This window comes from Ceratotherium simum, chromosome 18 (genome assembly GCF_057802395.1).
Source record: "Ceratotherium simum simum isolate JZ-2026a chromosome 18, ASM5780239v1, whole genome shotgun sequence".
NCBI lineage: Eukaryota > Metazoa > Chordata > Mammalia > Perissodactyla > Rhinocerotidae > Ceratotherium > Ceratotherium simum.
The window spans coordinates 32,238,965-32,255,629 of NC_141917.1; the positions used below are offsets into that span (position 1 = coordinate 32,238,965).

At 42.5% G+C, this 16,665-nt stretch overlaps 1 protein-coding gene across 3 annotated transcripts in view; it reads right to left on the reverse strand.

Annotated features, from left to right (window-relative positions):
- The window catches only part of FYB1 (FYN binding protein 1), a 158,137-nt gene that overhangs the window by 90,692 nt on the left and 50,780 nt on the right, over positions 1-16,665 (reverse strand). For all 3 annotated transcript variants that reach the window (XM_004422761.3, XM_087443225.1, XM_014781599.2), the window contains exon 2: positions 1,150-2,308. In XM_004422761.3, the coding sequence (XP_004422818.2) occupies positions 1,150-2,308 (1,159 nt within the window). The remainder of the gene's footprint in view (positions 1-1,149; positions 2,309-16,665) is intronic.

Here is a 16,665-nt window from a genome sequence, read left to right on the forward strand (position 1 = left end):
TTGATCACAGGAAGATGACATATTGCAAGATGTTTCTACAGAGCCAAAAAAGAAAGACGGCCGTTATGCCTAGAACTGCCTTAATTAGACCACACTTTTGGAAGGAGAAAAAAAATGTCTAATAATGGTGTGGTCACTTGTAAGCATCTTTTTCTCCCTCCTCACAATAAACAGTTGCATATTATTTGCCTAAAATATTAGTCATTTCAGGCGTAAGTAAGCTTCTTTCATCACAATGCAGAGTTACAACACTTTACCAAGTCATTCAGTATCAAACTACAGCATGTGCCATAGCATTGTGGTAACATCTCTGGGAGAAAAACTATTTACCCTGAAGGAGAATAATGTACCCGTTTGTCTGGTGTATTATCCTAGCTATGTACTACTTTATAAATCAGAAAAGTTTAGAAAATTTTATACTGAGAAATAGAAAACAGCTAAAATATAAAACAGAAAGTGCCATTTCACAAGAGCCTGTTCATCGTTTACTTGAATATAGGGCTTAGGAAACGTATGATGAAATTATGGACATTTCAAATCACTTGGAGGAGGGTTTCTCACACTCCACACTATTGATATTTGGGGCTGGGTCATCCTTTTTGTGGGCACTGTCCTGTGCATTGGAGGATGTTTTAGCAGCATCTCTGGCCTCTATCCACTAGATGCCAGAAGCACCCTCCAGTTGTGACAATCAAAAGTGCCTCCAGACACTGCCACATGTCCCCTGGGCATCAAAATTGCCCTGGTTGGAGAACCACTGACTTAGAAGTTTCCTCACCTTTCTGTATAACTCCTTTGTGGTAGAAGGGGTGACACACCTCAGTCTCATTCAACAGAAATGAAACCCAACGAAGGAAGTAAATGAAAGGTTATCATTAAGCAAAATCACTTAACGATCAGGTGGATGTATTTCCCCCCACTCCCCAAAACCAGCCCACCAAGGCATTTTCTCACGGAATTCTGACACAGAACTCAGGATTTCTACCTTCTCAAGCCTCCCACACGAATGAAAAAAAAATACCACAGTCATTACATACACAGGAGTACCAGTGATGGAACCATTCTTTGCTACAAACTTTTCCCCAGAAGCTAAAACACCTTCTGCTGTGGAATAAAACACGTTAAGTAGCAAATGAGGAAAGAACTTACTGTTTCCAGTTGCGGCTTTTCGGAATTTCGTCAGGTCAACATTTGGTGGTCTGTTGGGTTTTGGGGGAGGTGGGCCCAAGGTAAACAAGGGAGGCAATGGCTTCTGCTTAGGGGTGGCTGAATTCTTCTCTCCCTTTTCCTTTTCTTGACTTTGGCCCCATGGTCCTCCCACGGTCAGCTTAGAAGGTGTCTTAGGGAACTTGGCAGGAGGGGCCCCAGAGGTCGACTCTTCCTGATTAATTTTGCTTAAGAAGATGTTCTTAGCAGCATCTATCTTCCTCTCTTCTTTTCTTTCTTCAGCATTTTTGGAGAGGCCTGGGCCTCCTCTGCTTGCAGCAGATTTCAGAACCACTCCAGGAAAAGGCGAGCTTGATGTCTCGCCTCCGTGGTCTTTATTTTCTGGGTCTTCCCTTGCTGGTTTTAAAGGGCCGGTTTTGGACTTGGCTCCTAGTGGGGCCGGGGGTCCTTTCTGTGGAGCTGCATTCTTAGTGGGGCTCTCGTCTTCTTGGGAGTCCTCGGTACTCAGAGACGGCTTCTGGCCAATGATGGGTTTGGGGAAGAGGAGCTTGGGGTCATGATCCGGTGAGGCTGACACAAACTTGCCTTTGACTCCAGCCACCCTGGGGAACACTTGCCTCTGTTCATTTTCCTGGGCTGGAGGATTAGACCCGGGCTTCGGGCCTGGTGGCTTTAAGTCATGGTCTTGGTTTACACTGTGAAGCGAAGGTTTATTCCCAGGAGGCCAGGGAAACACAGGTTTGGGATCTTCTTTGGGAAGGTTGATGGGCTTGGGGCCTGCAGGTTTCGGAAATCCTGCTTTCAGCTCAGGGTCTCTGCTGGCTGAGTTTGCCGGTGATCCAAATCTTTGGCCCACTCCAGTCGGCTTTAGAAATGGGGGCTTGGGTTCCTTGTCAGGCTTTTCCTCAGAAGAAGGTTTCACTCCCAAAGGTGGCTTTGGGGACCCAAACCTATGGACGTTGCTAGGTCCTGTAGGAGGGCTGGCATTTCCTTGGTTGTCGAATAAGTTCTTTTTGGCTTGTACTCCTGATGGTGAGTTTTGCCCTGTGACTTTGAAGGGTCTGTTGACCGAGACCTCCTCTGTCGGGTTGGCCCCTGTGTTAAACTTCGCCATGAGGGACTTCACATCTGCTTTGCCATCCTACAAGCATAGGGAACAAAAACTAGCTGAGAACCAGAAGTCTCACTTGCACAGTTTAAAATACTACACTTTAAAGGGTTTCCTGGTTTGAGGCCTGCAGCGTTGCTGATTGGTTAGCGAGATATTGTAACATTTATCTTCCTCTATGGCAAAATAAGCTGTGAGAGTTTCTGGAAGGGGGAGGGCTGTTCTTGCACATATGTTTTTTTTTTTTTTTTTTTGGTTGTCTTAGACTGACTTGCTTATTTTTGTTTAAGTCACAGCTTACCTTTTCCCTTTCCTCTCACTGTTTCTCTAGCTGTCTTGTTGGATTTACTCTTTGTATTTGTCTATTTCGTTTTACTTCAAAAAATATGGAAGTGATTAACAAAGGACTTCTTCCATATTTTACGGAGGAGACTTTAAATAGAAACTGCACTTAAAAAATGAAAGTCAGCTCTTCTGTAAATTTAGGTTGTATGCTTTATACAGCAGAGTCATGTTTAACATCTCTGTGGTTTGCAAGAGTTCTGTCTTTCCCATCGACATTTAAGATCCATCTGTTTACTAACAGGGAGATGTGGCAGAAAACCCCACTCATTTTTATAAGAAAGTAATAAAATGAGGTTTTCTACTATTTTATAGTAGAAAATTTTATATTTATAAATTTATAAATAATTAGTGCTAATGATTCAACTGGAACCAGACTAGCAGACAGCATGTGCTCACTTTCAGGACTGGTCCTGTCTAGGGTGCATAGTCTGGGGGCAGGTGGGGAAGGTGATGAGGAAGCACTAGAGACTGGCTGGAAGTCTCATATCCAGATTTCTCGTTTCTCCAGGCTCATCTCTTCTATAATAACATCTATAACTTCTTCTCAGAAGTCTTGCTACACCGTCTCTGTCCTCCTTGTCTAGAATTAGGGTATTATTTAGTAGAGGGAGCAGGCAGTCACCCTTCTCTGTGAATATCATCCCATTTAATCTGGAAGAATCCATGGTGTATTTGTTCTTTCTCTCAAAAGCCAGGAGTTGGAATTTTCTAGTTCTTTTAGAATATTTGAAAATCTGAGCCTTTAAAAAAATCACTGAAGATACACCTCTGGCCATGACAATTTCCGTGTTCGTGCTTTAAAATTCACCTCTTCCACCCCGACCTATTGTTGCCAAATACCCACACACATTTCATTCTTCAAGGCCCCACTCAAATACCACAAAACCAGATCCTGTCCAGTTAGGAAGATTTGCTCCCTCGTCTTAACTCATGTAGTGCTTCAGGCACCTCTAAAATGCCACTGTGTCACTTCCTTTCCTAATAATAAGAACCACCATTTAGTGTGTAAACGTGTGTCCTTGATTCTGAACCATGCACATATCTATATGGCCCCATCTCATTCTTTTAGAGAATGGCATTATCTAACTCCATTTCACAGGAAAGAAAAGGGAGGTTGAAACAGCAGGAGGACATCATGGAAAGAGCATGGGAACTTGGTTTGAATCTTAGTTCGTTAGGGGCCTCAGCTGCATAATCTATAAAATGGGGATAATAACATGCATCTACCAGAACTGTCATGTGCATTAGAGATGGAATTTGTAAAGTGCCTGCCTAGCCCACAGCATGGGCTCAATATACGGAGACTATTATTATTAGAAATGTTAATTAGCGTATTCAAGGGCTCACAGCCAGGAACTGTGAGCACAGAGATGCCGAGTCAGGTCTGTCTAGGGCTCCAAACTCCAGAAACTGTCTCATTCCTCTTTATATCCCCACAACACCTGGACCAGGGCCCGGCACCCTCAGGGTTCTAATATATATTTGAGGACTGAAGGTTGACACTGAGCTGAATACCGTTAGTAGTGACTTTACAAGAAATGAGGCCCTCACTGGGAGTTTCTCTCTGTATCAAACTATAGTGTGTGTGTATTTGCAGGATAGGGGTAAGGAATCTAGGCAGGAGGAGAAAACCAGATGAGAGCAGCATTTTCCTGCTTGAATTTTACTCCTTTAATTTACTACCCTAGATCTGAGTTGCTGAAAACATCTTGTTTTCTACCCTTCCTCCCTAGACCACTCATTTTTTTTTTCCTGTGAGGAAGATTATCCTTGAGCTAACATCTGTTGCCAATCCTCCCCTTTTTGCTGGGGAAGATTGGCCCTGGGCTAACATCCATGCCCATCTTCCTCTATTTTATGTGGGATGCCTGCCACAGCATGGCTTGATAAGCGGTGTGTAGGTCTGCGCCCAGGATCTGAACCTGCAAACCCCGGGCCGGGGAAGCGGAGCACATGAACTTAACCACTGCGCCACTGGGCTGGCCACCCTAGACCACTTTTTTATTCCTATGATTTCCTCAAATCTTCAAGCAATCCCTGAAGGCAACAGGCAGGAAGACACTGAACCAGGTAGAGTTTGGGTGTTGGCGGAGGGAAAAGGAGAAGATGGGTCCTGCCCTGTGCCTCCAGGGAGATCATAGCCACAGAGGACTCCAAACCTTAAGACACATAAAGAAGTATCAACACAAAAATTTGCTCCCCACCTGGAAGACAGTCTGTCTCCGGGGAAGAAATCTTTTATTCTAGACTTGCTCTGTATTTTGTAATTTTTATTCTACATCTACAATTTCTTCTAGATTTACAATAAGAGGCTGCACAGCAGAGTGATTAAGAACACAGACTGGGGAGCCAGACTGCCTGGGTTTGAATCTTTCTAGCTATTTAGCCTAGGGCAACAGATATAAGTTCTCTTGGCCTCAGTTTGCTCACCTTTGTCATGGGAATAATGTGTCATAGGCTGTTAGGAGATTAAACAAATTAATATTTGTAAGGCACTTGAAAGAGTTCCTGGAACATAGGAGGTTTTCCTATTTCTATAAAGCAAGTAAAGCTTTAGAAGTCCTCTAGTCTGCCTCTCTCTCTGTGTTGGTGAGGAAACAGAAACCAAAGAATTTAAATGACATCCTACTCAGTTACAGCAACTTTGCATCTTTGATTTCATGGGGGAAACCCAGGAAATACACTGACCCATTGTCAAACTTCACGTCCTGGTTTTAGTTTAGAAAATATGGAAGTAGTCAATTTGGAATTGGAACTCAAGTCTCTTAGCTGCCAACCCAGACCCAAAAGGCAGTGCAGCGTTGTGGTTAATGCACAGGCTCTGGGATTATTGACTTGGGTTCAAGCCTTGACTTTGCCTCTTACTAGCCATGTGATCTACCAAGTTAATTAACCTCTCTGAGACTCAGTGTTCTTCATCTGTAAAATGAAAATAACACTACCTATTTCTCACAGGGTTTTGTTTTTAAATTAGGATTAAATGGGTTAATGCATGTAAAGTTCTTAGATCAAGACTTGCATGTAACATACATCCAATGATTATCTGCCATCATTGTTTTCTCTAATCCACTAGTCACGTGACATCATTTTTGCCAGGTGACCAAATTCTGAAGTTACAGTGATTAATGTTATGTCTTAATCTTAAATCAACGTGACTGAAACAAACATACGCTGGACAACATAATAGAGTTACTATGTTGGAGTTTGATTTACCCACATTCTCAAACTTTTTACTGGATGTTGAAAAATAGGGAAAGAAAGAACGACAGGTTCCCAAGTAGGACACTTGGAAGAAATAGTAACAGCTATTGAGCTTACTAATATATCCAGCAAACAATAGCCCAAACTCGACAACTCTTTAATCACTTATACTGTTTAGCTTTAGAGGTTGTTTGGTTGTTATCATTGTGAATAAGTTTATTAGATAAAATTTTCAACACCCAGATTCGCCCTTAATCTTAACAATAATAGCTAGATTTCTTCCTTAATGATAACGATAGAAAGGCAAAAATGATTTAAAAAATTTTGACATTCCCCTATCCTGATTTCACTGTAGATTGAATCTCTCTTCCATTTTCTAGGGCTCTTTTACTTTAAAAAAATAAAAGAGAGTAGGAGCAATGCATCGTTGTATGATAGAGTGAAAAGTAGGCCAGCTCCAACCCTGAACCTCCAAGCCCTAGTGCCCCAGCTCTAGGAGGATCATGTGTCCTGACTTACCAGTACGGGACGAGTTCATGCCTGTTGTTCTGGAATAATTATTAATAATGCTCCCTTTTACTCTCAAAATTGTCCTGCTTTAAACAATAAATTACATGGTGAACTTACCCAGTTCCTCGCTAGATGCAACCACTGTTGTTAGTTTCTTATGTATATTTCTAAGCTATACATATGTGAATATATATAAAGAAACACACACACACATATCCATCCTTCCTCTCTCCACCTTTTGCACAAATGGAAACCCCTGCTTTGCACTTTGCTTTTTTCCAGAACTGATATTCAGTTGCTACCCACCAGTACAGCTGGATGCATGACAAGCAACCATTCTGATGGGTTGGTACCTGTGCAATTCCAGTTGTTAAATATTTTCAGTATTAACTCTGCCTGTCTCCCTTGCCAGTTGATCCATATTAGTGCATATTATTTGCATGATTTTTTGAAAAATAGACTTCATTTCTTTATTTTTTAGAACAGTTTTAGATTTACAGAAAAATTGAGAAGATAGTGTGAGAGAGTCCTCATGTACTTACCATTCCATTTCCCGTGTTATTAACACTTTACATTAGTTTGCAGGACCTTTTTAACTTTTACTGATTTAAAGATTGGGCTTCTACGTATTCTTAAGAAGAGCTATTTCACAATCTGGAAGACCTTAAAGTTTAGGATATTTTAAGTGAAACAAACATTTCATCTCAAATTACTTGAGATTTCTTTTCCAAAGTCATTTGAAGCAATTCATTGTTATTTCCATCTGTTATGTACCTATATAATGTTTAGACCAAACTCCTCCCATACATGGCTCTACAATTACATAGATGGAATTGTAGAAATGCTCTTGATAGAAATGAATTTCCTTTAGCCCCCAGGGACTTCCCCCTTCCTCAGAATTATAAACCTTCACTGGTAGGAACTGATCACGTTTGCCACAGCTCTGGGAATATGGCTGTTAACAAAAATGCTTTTGCTCATCCTCTGGATTTCCAGTTAATTCCAGATTCCAGGAAATCTCTTGCTTTTAGCAACCTACATAAAGGTAATGAATCAAGGACGTACTTAAACAAAGGCTGAGATGGTATTTAGGACAGACTTCTAGAAACTGTACACATCAAGAAAATGTTTCCTTTTGTAGCTAGTTCATCCACATATTTTTATATGGAAAATTAAAAATACTCTATCATTATTGGTAGCAGGGTTTGTTTGGCTTTGGATTTATTTTTATAGTATTTATGCTTTTTAATATATCTTTGATATTAGGCTAATCCAGTGGTTCTCAACCGGAGGCAATTATGGCAACGTCTGGAGACATCTTCGATTGAGATGACCAGCTGAGGGAGTGCTCTTGGCATCTAGCGGGTAGAGGCCAGGGATGCTGCTAATCATCCTACAATGCACAAGACAGTCCATGACAAAGAATTATCAGTCCAAACAGTGCTGAGTGCTGAGGTTGAGAAGCCCTGATCTAATCCTATTGCTCCTGGATTATTGAAAATACCTTACCGGAAAGTCTGCTTTTCGTTTTTTATAATACACTCTAAAACCTATGAATAACTGTATAGAAACTAATTAATACAAAAAAGGCTACCACTAGAGACTGTTTTTAAAGTTGCATGTCTTTTAAAGTCTCATCTTTATAAATTATAGTTTCATTTTGTAAAGCACAAAAGAAATAAAACACCCATGAATCGTGGGTAACTAACGAATTTAAAATAACTTTGAAGCCTGTTTACCTCCTGTGTCACTTTTGTAATTAAAGCTAGAGGAGCATGAACCACTCTATGGATGCTGTTATTCTTCCCTAGATAGAGCCCGTGGAAAAAGAGAAGAAAATGATTTCACTTGATTGCATGTAATGCTTTTAATCATGATAGGGACAGTAAATAACAATAGTTTACCCAAATTGGTTTGGTCGTTTGTTCATTCTTTCTTTCGTTCATTTGTTCGTTCGTTCGTTCGTTCGTTCCTTCCTTCCTCTCTCTCCCCGACTCTCTCTTTCTTTTCTTTCATCATTGACTGACTTTACTGTGTGTGAATTTTCTTTTTTATTGTTATCTCCAGATAACATGTCATTACCCAGGACTTGTTTGGTCTGGACTGCTGGTTTTTCTCACAGGACAAAATTAGTTGCTACCACTGACCCCATTGCCTAGAACAGGACCCCAGGCATAGCAGCATCAGAGGGTAGCAGGAGGACGTGACGAGGAGTGTATTTAAAGGGAAAATGTCAGGAAACCAGCCCTGGTCCTGCCCAAGCCTTCAGAGATTGGAGTCAGGGTGCATGGAAGAGGGAAGGAGGCTGGTAGGGGTGGCATGCTGCCTGGGAGAGCCCAGCTTCTGCTGGGGTGAAGGCTGATGTTGCTCAAACTTAGGACCCGCTCAGTCAAGGACTGATAAGAAGGTAGAACGAAAAGACTGAGAGGATAGAGAGTTCCTCCCTAAGCCAAATAAATTTACCATCCTTGAAGTAGGAAGCAGGCTAGTGAAAATTTGTAATAAACTTAAGTGGTTCAAACTTTCACAGAGCAGTGATATTCAGCCTTACTGATTTATATTGTGTAGACTAAAGAAAATAACAGATATATTCCCACGACCAAGCCTCCCACCCCTTGTGGGCACGCCCCCCTACACACACACAGTGGTAAATTGTCTCTTCTCTTTAAAGAGACTTGGTCTGCCATACCCAGTTAATTTAGAAAAGGGGTTGTTTTAATCTGAAAATAAACTTTCCTAAAACTCTTTATTATAGAAATTACATAATAAAACTACTCTAATTGCTTTTAGTTGTAAAGACATTGGCTGAAAATACAGTGCTTATGATAACCCTTCACAAGAGAGTAGATGGCAAATTCACTATAGATAGTAAAACTGCAGTAATTTTTCTTTCTTTCTTTTTTTTTTTTTGTGAGGAAGATTAGCCCTGAGCTGACATCTGCTGCCAATCCTCCTTTTTTTTCTGAGGAAGATTGGCCCTGGGCTAACATCCTTGCCCATCTTTCTCTACTTTATGTGGGATGCCTGCCACAGCGTGGCTTGACAAGCAGTGCACAAGTCTGTGCCCGGGATCCAAACCTGCAAACCCTGGGCTGCTGAAGGGGAGCACATGCACTTAACCACTATACCACTGGCCGGCCCCTGCAGTAATGTTTTTTAAATCCCCGTTAACACTGTCTAAATATTTAGGTAATTAATAAATCACAATTTACATGCTTAATGTGTGTACTCCATTTCCTTAAGGCGATGTAAAAGCAAGGACCTGGTTTTATTTTTCTTCCTCAAAAACAGCACCCCTCTGTCACTACCCACCCAAACAGGCACTCCTCTGAAGCCTGGCACATTTCTTTCCATAATGTCTATTAAACATCTTGGCTGGTGGGCTTGACTTGAATTTCCCCATGATTGATCACACAGATGATAGTTGAGGAACTGATTTCCTTAGCTTCTGAAAGAGTGTTGGACCCCAGTCACGAATCTATTCTGAAGAGCTCTCTGTCTAACAGAATCTCTACTTCATCACCAATGGGCTGTGGCGGATTCCAGTTGGCTGAGCCTTTGAGCTGGAGTGAGCACCAGGCCCCTCTTCAACAGGATGTGGGAACGTGCCTCTCACCACAAATTGAGTTCCTGGGGCAGGAGCAGGCTGCTGCAGACTGGGCAAGGGCACAGGCGGGAGGAGCTGGTGGCGGAAGTAGTCACATTTTTTCAGTGACTTGTGAAGCTGGAGATGGAGCAGACCACCCCAGCAGCCAGCCTTGTGTTGTGAGGTGTAATGTAGTGAGAAGAAGACACCTGGAGTGAGTGGGGTCTCTCTGGGAGCTGTGTGTGTGTGGTTTGCCTCAACACAGGTGAACTTGGCCATTTCCCCTCAGGAGACTGGCCTGAGCAGCCTTGGCAGAAAACCTCTGCAGATGTCACTGTGTATCATCATTCCCTCTTGTGCTGTCTCAGGCACCTGCTGCTCTGGACCCTTTCCTTGTTCCTACTGTGTTCTCTCTTCTAGGGTGAATTGAAGTAGAGGAAGCAAGATAATTCAGCAAGTCAGAAAGCTTAGAAGGTGATGGCCCACCTCCCAAATTCTGTGTCACTTTGAACTCTCAAGGTATATTGATCAGTTAGGCTTTTGTGTACATTCTGTCTTTTTTTTTTTTTTTTTCAGTGAGGAAGATCAGCCCTGAGCTAACATCCATGCTAATCCTCCTCTTTTTGCTGAGGAAGACCGGCTCTGAGCTAACATCTATTGCCAATCCTCCTCCTCCTTCCCCCGCCCCCGCCAAAGCCCCAGTAGATAGTTGTACGTCATAGTTGCACGTTCTTCCAGTTGCTGTATGTGGGACGCGGCCTCAGCATGGCCGAAGAAGCGGTGCCTCAGTGTGTGCCCGGGATCTGAACCCGGGCCGTCAGTAGTGGAGCGCACGCACTTAACCGCTAAGCCACGGGGCCGGCCCTGTACCTTCTGTCTTTAAAGACCAGGCTTGAAAAAAACAATCATTCTACAAATTAGAACTTTCAAACTTTCTCTTCCTGGTTATCCTACCAAATACTCCTGCACAAATACAGCTTTGACTTTGTCATAGCCTCTGATGGCTTAAGCATAAATGAATGAGGAAGTTAAATATTACTTTCCATGTGTTTCTGAAGTTTGTTCTGCTATAAGTTTTGACTTTTTTGTGTGTGTGTGTGAGGAAGATTAGCTCTGAGCTAACATCTGTTGCCAATCCTCTTCTTTTTGCTGAGGAAGACTGGCCCTGGGCTAACATCTATGCCCATCTTCTTCTCCTGTCTATGGGACACTGCCACAGCATGGCTTGATAAGTGGTGCGTCAGTCTGCGCCCAGGATCTGAAACTGTGAACCCTGGGCCGCCGCAGTGGAGTGCACGCACTTAACCACTACACTACCGGGCCGGCCCCAAAGTTTTTGACTTCTCGATGCTAATGGAATGGTGACAGGATGTAGAGACTATAGAGTCCAATGTAGATAATATAGAACAACAAGCAGTCCTGAAATCTTTTATTTTTGTTATTCCATTTTATATAGTTTTTACAGCAAATTTAGCTTACATTTGCTTAGCATGTATTCACTTAGTCTTCATTAACTAAATATACCAAATTAGATGATAGTCTTTGATGCATTTACATTTTGACTAATGAACCTGTAGATACTGGAAAAATGTTTTCATAGATATCTTACCAGTGACTTAGTTGGATCTTAAAACTCACTTTGCTAAAAACATATGAAATTTGAAATAAAAATTCTTGATGGTTGAGAAAGATACTGTTTGACATGGGAAAAATAAAATAGAATTGTTCTGCTACCTTTTTTTTCCCAGCCCCCACAACCCTCCCAACCCACATAAACACACATACACACACAGACACACAAGCCTGGGTGGTGAGTTCCTTCTCTGCACTTGACAAGTAGCTAGAAACTGAAAGTGTATAGTCTATGTGGAGTGGGGGAGGGGGGGATGAGGCCATCTGTGAGGTTTTCTAGATACTTCCTTCCCAGCATGTGAAAAGTTCTCTGTGAAGAGAACTGCTTAGATGAGGAAGGCTTCGACAAGCTAATCAAGGCAGGTGACAGCTGCTGGTCCAGAGGGTTGGATCCAGAGAGTGATATGACGGAAGTGAAAACTAGACATTAGAAATGGAGGGTTATGGAAGGTTCCACAAACAGAGATGGGTAATATGTTGAAACTTCACTCCACAGACTATGACAATGAGGAACTCTCCCTCTCCCCTCTCTCCTCCTCCTATTCCTACTTCACTTCTTCTCCTTTTGAACTTTGAAGAAAATATATTCAGCATTTAGTAATCAGGATTAAATAATATAATCACCTCACACCTCTTACCTCAGTTTCTCTCTCTTATAAGTCACAGTAACAAGACTTCTCACCTTTGTCATCACGGGGCTCTTTACTGTGGATGGCACCTCTTCTCATTAAAATTGTGATGTTCTCAATTTCAAGCTTCCCATGGGGTATCTCCTGCTCTTAACACCTAGTCACCCTCTTTTCCTATGCCCTCATCTTTCCAAGGCACTTCATGACTTCAGCTGTTCTGGGTTTTCACTTACCCATTCATTCATGCATTCCTTCATTTTCTTCTGAGAGTACTGGTGATTCCTTACTTCTCTGCCAGTTCTAGTATGTGGCACTTCGCCATTATCTGGTTTAAAGTCTGTGCTTTATTAAGATCACTTATTCCAGGGTACAAATGACCACAATGTTTTCCCTCCCAAACTATGTACACTTGTATATTGAGCAAAAAATTCCGGAGTTTGGTATTTTACACCTATTTACTAGTTCTACAATTAGAAGTAATGACAATTTAAAACAAAATTTCACATGCAATATCTCATTTCATCTGCCCAGAGGCTGGTTCATTAGTGGTTAAGTTTGGCATGCTCTGCTTTGGTGGCCCGGGTTCATGGGTTAGGATCCGTCGTGGACCTACACCACTTGTCAGCCATCCTGTGGCAGCGACCCACATACAAAATAGAGGAAGACTGGCACAGATGTTAGCTCAGGGCTAATCTTCCTCAAGCAGGAAAAAAAAAAAAAGAGGAAGACTGTCCACAGATGTTAGCTCTGGGCGAATCTCCCTCAGCAAAGAAGGGTAAACTAAGTTCAAGCACATGGTACAAAAAACTAAACCCAGGTTTTCTGACTTTACACCCTGTGGTCACTCCAACACACCAGAGGAATCATGACCTCCTCTCTTGTATAGTTAGTATTTTGAGTTTAAATTCTCAGCTCACATGCAAAGCTTTTTAACAGTTTCTTGTTCTGATCCAAAATGTTTCACACCAGACCCTAGTAATTTACCTTCTGTCCAACAATCCCTAATCATTGCAGACGAAGTGCTAACATTTGTTCTACGCATGGTTGTGATCACAGCAGATCTGAGAAGAGCAAGGAGACAGAGCAAGGCATAGGGCATGTAGGCTCCAGGCCAAAACATCTTGATTGACTTTGCAGCATCACAGGCAATGTGGAAAGAGGAAAGAACTAAGAGAAGACAAAAAATTCTGCTTGTTTGTTTTCTTTTTCTTTTGGTGATGAAGATTAGCCCTGAGCTAACATCTGTTGCCAATCCTCCTCTTTTTGCTGAGGAAGATTGGCCCTAGATCTGTGCCCACCTTCCTCTACTGTATATGTGGGACCCCTGCCAGAGCATGGCTCAATAAGTGGCACATAGGTCCGCACCTGGGATCAGAACCTGTGAACCCTGGGCCACCGAAGTGGAGTGCGTGAACTTCACCACTACCCCACCGGGCCAGCCCCATCTGCTTGCTTTTTTTGATGTTTGGTCTGTGTGTGTTGGCATGGGGTTAGGGTGTTTAGTATAGATGACTATACTAGGTCTCTTTTCCCCAAAACAGCTGCCCCCTAGAGTCAGTGACATGAGTCATCCAACTGTCGGTTCAGGGGCCTGGGGCACCATTCTGGTTCTTCCAGTGTCCCCCTGGGCTGGTGTTTATTATTCACCTGGCTGCAGCTTAAAACTTATTACCAGAGGGAGGTTGAAGGGTGTGAACCAATATGACTAGGGAAAGAGGCTGTGATTCGGGAAGGCCCATGGCAAAAATCAGATTGATGGCAATGCATTAATACAAAATAACTCCTGTCTGGATAAAAAAGCAAAAAAATGTGTTAACATTTATGGTTAATTCAAAGGATGAAGGGCAGAAAGTCTTGTTTCATGATTCCCTTTTCTGGGCCACCATTTGTTACCACCCCAAAGCAGGTGTCCCTGCTGGGATTGTCCCTGCCTTGGAATCACAGAGTGGGGAATTAGTGGCATGCAGCAGGTGAGCCTGGTGGCATTTAAACTGCTCTTGGAAGCCAGGTTAGGTACTAGTCTGACCAACATCCGTGGCATGGACTTGGCAATATTACTGAATTTATACAGCTCAATGGTTTTGTTGGTTTCCTGTCCTTGTAAAGAGGCTGGTTAGCATAGGTGAAAAACAAGACAGGACCTGAACTGTCCAAATCTATCAGAGAAACCCCAGACCAGCTTCTGATGAGGGAACATTCTTCAGCTTCTAGGACTTCTCATTGGATTCTCATCCCTGCCCAAACGTGTACTTGGTTTATTCCTAGTGACTGATACCGAGACAATTCCAACCTCTACTTCTCATCAGTCAGCATATAGAAATATATGCCTGGGACATGCTCAACTCTGAGCTTTGGTAGAAACAAAGAAGATAAAAATGGGCATTAAAGGTAGGCTTATTTTAATTGGAAGTCTTACCTTAGACTCATAGTGTCTGAGAAAGAAAAAAACCTTAAACACCAGTGAGTTCAAGCTCTTCGTTTTACAGGTAAAGAAACAGGATGAGTGATCTGTCCAAAGTCACATACCTACTTAGCGGCAGACCCAGAATGTGAGTCTGCTGCTTGCTCATCCGTTGGCCTTCTCACTGTCCTGTGCTGCCTGACCTGTGGGGTTGCAGCTTCCACAGCAACTTGCTCTTAAAAACAGTCACAACAATGGCAGATAACACTGGATTGCCTTCTGTGCTAGGAGCTCATAGCAAACCATGAGGAAGTCATTGTCATCCCCATTTTACAGATAAAGGAACCAAGGCATGGAGCAGTTCAGTAATTCACCCAAGGCCCACAGCTGGTGAACGGCAGAGCCCCCTTTCCAACTCTGATCTTGAGTCTGGAGCCTCGGTCTTCACCACAATCCCTGGGACCGTCGCTTAAACCTTGCCAGTGAACCACGGTCCTCTCCCCACATTCTTGTTCTTAGAAATATTCTTCCAGAGGCAGCCCCTGCTAACACCTCAGACAAATGAAAGATCCTGTCTACGTCCCCTGACCTCTATCTCGTTAACATGGGATACCAATGGTGGAAAACATCATTTTCAAAGCACAATAAAGCTAGAAAAAGCTCCAAAGCAATAGCCTGCCTTCAGCCTTTGGCCCACTAGGTGTCAGTGTGACTGCTCAGTGAGGCAGCCATAATTTTCAAGGGTGTAGCCTTTCCCCAGAAACCAGCTTTACTGAGCTCTGAGTCCAGGGAAGGGGCCTCTGGATTCGGGCAGGAGCTGAGGAGCATTTGAATCCCACTGATAGTTAAATAAATGGATGGAAATGACAAACAGGCAGCGTAGATTTGAGTCTTTAAAATAATTTCCCAAAAGACATGGAATCCTTCCAGCCTTTTCTTTCTGAATCAGAAGGCTAACTTCTCCAGGGTGTCTCTTGAACGCTCTGCAATTCCTTTGACATTCATGATCACCTTTAATGGAGCATTTTTAAAGATGTGGTTTTATTGGAGAGAATAAGCTCGTCACTCTCCCCCTCACCTATCATTTATCGTTAATTTCTTTAGACGTTAGAATCTTCGAAGTTTGTGCCTCGTCTTGTATATATATGCACACATATTTTTTGTGTGTGTGTGAGGAAGACTAGCCCTGAGCTAACATCTATTGCCAATCTTCCTCTTTTTGCTGAGGAAGATTGGCCCTGGGCTAACATCTGTGCCCATCTCCCTCTACTTTGTATGGGACAGAGCCACAGCCTGGCTTGATAAGCAGTGTGTCCGTCCACGCCTTGATCCGAGCCCGCTAACCCTGGGCCACCAAAGTGGAGCATGCGAACTTAACCGCTATGCCACTGGGCCATCCCCTATATGCACACATTTTGATCTTCATAAAACCTCTCCTGACAGTCTCGCAGCATGGACAGAAAAGCACAGCCATGACTTTGTCTTATATTCATAAACCCATCTATTTTCCTACACAGAATAATCTCTGTCTAATGCCAAAATATTTAAAGTGGCAATATTAATGATCTATTATTACATATTAGTATACAATAAGTATATATAATTTTATACTATAATTGTAATTTTAATTTTATACAATATCCCTATGAGGTAAGTACTATTATTATTCCCATTTTTTTCAGAGGAAGAAACTGAGGTACAGAGAGGTTAAGTGACTCTTACAAAGTCACACAGCTGGTAGGAGGCAGAGTAAGAGGCTCATGCTCTTCTTTTAATTACCTTACTGTAAGTTTAGTTAAAAGCCGGGGAAAAGGCCTTGTGAATTCTTCAAAAGAGGCAGCAATTCATACAAGAGGGCCAAAGGCTCCAACCCAATTTTGGAGTTTCTGTTACTCTGAAAGATTTCCTCTGATGATTTGTAGGCCTGTCATCATTTGTTTTAGTTTGCCAGGATTCCTTCTGAGAAGGCAGGGTTGATGGCGGCATAGACCCCTTTCGCTGGTCTGTGTAGAAATTTCACACGAATCCCCACTCCGTGCCAGATCTTAAGGTTTGGGGGAAATTGAAATTTGCTCCTCCTCATCAA